Source organism: Aplysia californica, unplaced genomic scaffold, assembly GCF_000002075.1.
Source record: "Aplysia californica isolate F4 #8 unplaced genomic scaffold, AplCal3.0 scaffold00819, whole genome shotgun sequence".
NCBI classification, from domain to species: Eukaryota; Metazoa; Mollusca; class Gastropoda; order Aplysiida; family Aplysiidae; genus Aplysia; species Aplysia californica.
The window spans coordinates 160,402-164,612 of record NW_004798089.1 but is presented as its reverse complement, the minus strand read 5'-3'; the positions used below and the strand labels follow the sequence as shown (position 1 = coordinate 164,612).

Here is a 4,211-nt window from a genome sequence, read left to right as displayed (position 1 = left end):
TGTGTGTGTGTGTGTGTGTGTGTGTGTGTGCCTATGAGTGAAAGTGTGTGTGTGAAAATTAAATGTAATTTTGCCTGCAACATTGTCAGATGTCTGTATGCTGTTGTGTTTGTGTGTGTAATTATTTGAGTATAATATATTATTGATTCGAGTGTCTATGTCCATGTCATAGTGCCTCTTGATGTATGAGAATAGGCTTTTACCTCATTAGATACACATTGTCTTACAATTCCTGTCTCTCTAACCTTGCTCAGGTACTGACGCTGCACGGTAACAGAGGCGACCCCCCGAGCCCCGCCTCCCCATCACGTTCTGCAGCTGGCAGTGGCCACCACTCCCCTCGACGCAGAGACACACACAGTCCTTCCGTCTACCGATTGGATCCAAGAGCTGGACTCAAGCCTCGCTCCAGAAGCGCTTCTCCACAACCTCCGCCGAAATCCATTCTGAAGAACAACTCCAACACAAGCACCCACGACAGACTAGGGTCGAACTCTTCATCAAACGCAATTACCTCGTACATAGACAGCCCAACAGACAATCTATTAACACCAGATTCGACTCTCTCTTCCGAAGACCATTTACTCCCATTTACGTCAGTCAAATCGCCTCCCTTGAGGAAGAAAGGTGCTAGTTTCTCTCTGCAGTCCAAGCCGTCAATTTCAAGGCGTTCTCAGAGTGCCAGTGCTGGGGGTCGGGGGTCACCCCCACACAGATATGACCTTGCCTCTAACGGGTCCAGGGAACCAAAGAGAAAGTCAGTGACCTTCAACCAGCAGGTACGGCTTCACCTAGGAGGTCACGTGTCCACAGTACAGGCACTTGCAGTGGATGCATAAAAAAAATCATCAAAAATCTTCTTTTTTTTTGGTAACGATTACAAATGTATTATGTTTCCTGTGGCATGTTATATAATTTAGGAAGCGGGTTGTTTCGATCCTGTCAGTTAGAACCAATCCCAGATGTGTTGATAATGATCTGATAATGTGCATGCAACCTTGATTTTAACATCGTAATCTAGATCTGCGTTAGACAATGGGGGCCCAAGGGTCGTGTTACTCTTGAGGAGAAAATATGGAAATCAGTTTTAACACGGGTTATTATCGTGCATTTAATCGACGCCCTTGTATTAAGTGTAAATTGTGTGTCAAACGTTGATATAATATCCCATTATCTGTTGCTCATCTTCTTTCTGGACACACACACACAAACACACACACACACACACACACACACACACACACACACACACACACACACACACACACACACACACACACACATATATATAGAGAGAGAACAGATGGATATCTATTAAAGACCAGAATAGTATATATTGGTCTATTTCTAGAGCATGGGGTCAAAGAAGTGAATGGTGAGCCATGGTCGCCAGTCTTGTTTCAGATTTGGCACTTTTTGATGATGCTATCATCTGAGAATATAGAGACAAGTTATGTAATAACCGGTCAAATTATGAAGAGCTGAAATTAAACACTTATTATACTGTCGAATCAACCTAATCGGTGATCTTTTCATGTGGTCACCTGTACTAACAGCCACTGTTCATAGCGGCCACTGTCCAACGCAGCCTCGGTCAGGTCATTTTCTTGACAAGTCGGCCTTAAAGCTAGCTCATAGTGGTCCCTTGCAACAAAAGTTTTCTGCCAGCCCGTCCTTTGATTATACCTTTTATCAATACAAAAGAACTCTGTGATAGATAATACTCTTGACAGAAATGACATGGAAAGACAAAATTAAGATTTCAGATTGTGAAACTAGATGTTTACTTTTTTTTAAAATGGTGAAATGGTATGGGTTTAACGCCCCTATCAACACTATTAGGTTATTTAAGGGGCAGGATCCGAGTTTAACGTCCGTCTCCGAAAGGACCGAGCCAAGTGGGAAATTCGTGTAAAGTGCCTTTCCCAAGGACACAACGTCGGACCGAGCTAAGGCTCGAACCTCAGAACCTGAAGATGTTTGCTTTGTCGAGTTTAGTTAATGACCATAAGTTAGACCTTGTCCAAAGTGGTCACCTATCTGTAATGGTCGCTTTTCTTTGTGACATTGAGTGACCATAATGGTGTGGTTCGACTGTATAACATACCAAATAGGCTAACGCTAACGGAAATACTATGCTGCTAAGAGGGACGTTTTAAAATGAAGAGGCAGATAACAAGAGTCGTTATTGCCTGTATGCCCCGTCTCGATAACGATGTTAAAACAAAAACACTTACAACGGGTAATCCCTATCAGCGGATACTTCTAAACTCGAAGACTGCGATCCTTTCATGTTCCAACATAGCAGCGTTTCCTTAGCATGCCTTTGTTACTAACTGGGAAGTTTGCATATATTATCTTTAATGCACAGTATCACTAGCATGTACCTTGTCCCATGTTACCTAAGTACATATTCCCATGTTTGAACACATTTACATGGGTTTGAAACGTCTTTCAGGTTTCTCCTGTTGCACTGTACAGTTTGGATTTGCCATAACATTATTCTTGCCGTTGGAATGTCCATGCTCTTTCGTCTGGCTAGTCGGCTACCATTCAATTACAAAGTTACTCGTATATCTGCTCAGTACCTAATTTTGAGAAATATGACGTCAAAGATTTTGAGTTTCACATTGTGTCAAGCTTTTTTTCAAATGAAACTCTTTAAATATCTTTATAACGACTCCGAACACTATTTTAATAGAGCAGATAAAAGATTTCACTTTTGACATTATGGTCTCACAAAACGGCCAAAAATGGCAGACAGAACTTTGTAATTCTGAGGTCGTGTAGATTATGTTGCTGCAGCCAGTATTGCAAGTGTGTGTGTGCTTGTTTGTTCCTGTATGCATGACAGTTGTCTTATGCCACAACACAATCATGCATCACTCCATTGCAAAGACGTACCGGACACATAATTATTACTTCCGATCAGTAGAAGATCAATGGCAATGTTGTTGCACATTTTGAGCCATCATACAGCATAAATCAGAAACACGAGTTTGCATATTTTCGTTGCAGGCTTGATTTTGCCTGTCTTTTAAGGTTTCGGATAAAGAAAACATAATTTAAATAATATAGATGAATACTTTGATTGGCGTCGGTGGCTTAGTGGTTAGACTCTCGGACTCGCAACCGTGAGGTCGTGGGTTCGAATCTGGTCAGGGGCCTGACGCTGTGTACTTGGGAAAGGCACTTTGTAAGAATTTTCCTCACTCCACCCAGGTGGAAATGAGTTCCCATCTATAGACAGTGAAAGATCTTGTCAGTTTGATAGTGTTTCTGCACGTGAAATCCGCAGCTTCCATTGTATGATTCCCGGGAAGCCGAGAATGTTTCTGAGTGTTCTCAGGGGGTCTGCTGGGGTAATATTAGGTGTAAAGCTCATAGAGCATGCTGTATAGCATGGATACGCGCTATATAAATACAGTTATTATAACGTTATAAGACAGCTCGTTTACAAGCGGTGTCGAATGACCAGAATAAACGTTTCCAATGAGTTAATGACATTGTGGGTGTGGTTGTTTGTGCGACATCGCCAGTGGGCAAGATTTTGACCTTGTGACTATGTGCCTGTCCTTGTGTGCGTTATTCTGTGAGTGTCATCATGTATCGGTGTGCGTGTGTGTGTGTGTTTGTGTATTTGTGTGTTTGTGTGTGTGTGTGTGTGTGTGTGTGTGTGTGTTTGTGTGTGTGTGTGTGTGTGTATGTTTGAGTGCGTGTGCCTGTATGTGTGTTAGTGCTTGCGTGGGTTTTACATTGTGTGTATTATTGTGTTTGTGCCATCATGTACCTAAGTGTGTGTTCATGAGTGTGTGTGTGTGTGTGTGTGTGTGTGTGTTTGTTTTTGTGTGTGTATGTGTGTGTATGTGTGCGTCCGTCCGTCTGTTTTGTTGTATGTATTTTTGTGTGCGTGTCATCCTGTGCCTAGGTGTGTCTGTATGGTTCTTCACGACAGAGGTCACTGAACTTTTATCACAGACGTCGTGATGCCAGTAATTGTCTATCCTTAACTTTTTGACGACCTACTGTAATCATGAATTGTGCGAGATCAGCAGCTGACCAAAGGTAAAGGTGCAGCACATTTTAACCATCAGACAGTGGGTGGTTCACTGGTGCTCATGTGTTGTTTACTTCTTCATTCCCATTAAACCTATTTCAGACCCCCGGGGCGGTGCTACTGACTGAAGTATCCTCAGGCCATTCCCAAAGGG

General features: G+C 42.6%; 1 protein-coding gene across 1 annotated transcript in view; it reads left to right on the top strand.

The window, feature by feature from the left end:
• The window catches only part of LOC101862146, a gene marked incomplete at its 5' end in the record, with an annotated part of 4,612 nt that extends 2,762 nt beyond the window's left edge, over positions 1–1,850 (top strand). The window contains 1 exon segment of the mRNA XM_013088841.2: positions 255–1,850. Coding sequence (XP_012944295.1) covers positions 255–839 — 585 coding nt within the window. The 3' untranslated portion in view covers positions 840–1,850.
• Positions 1,851–4,211: the final 2,361 nt, after the last annotated feature.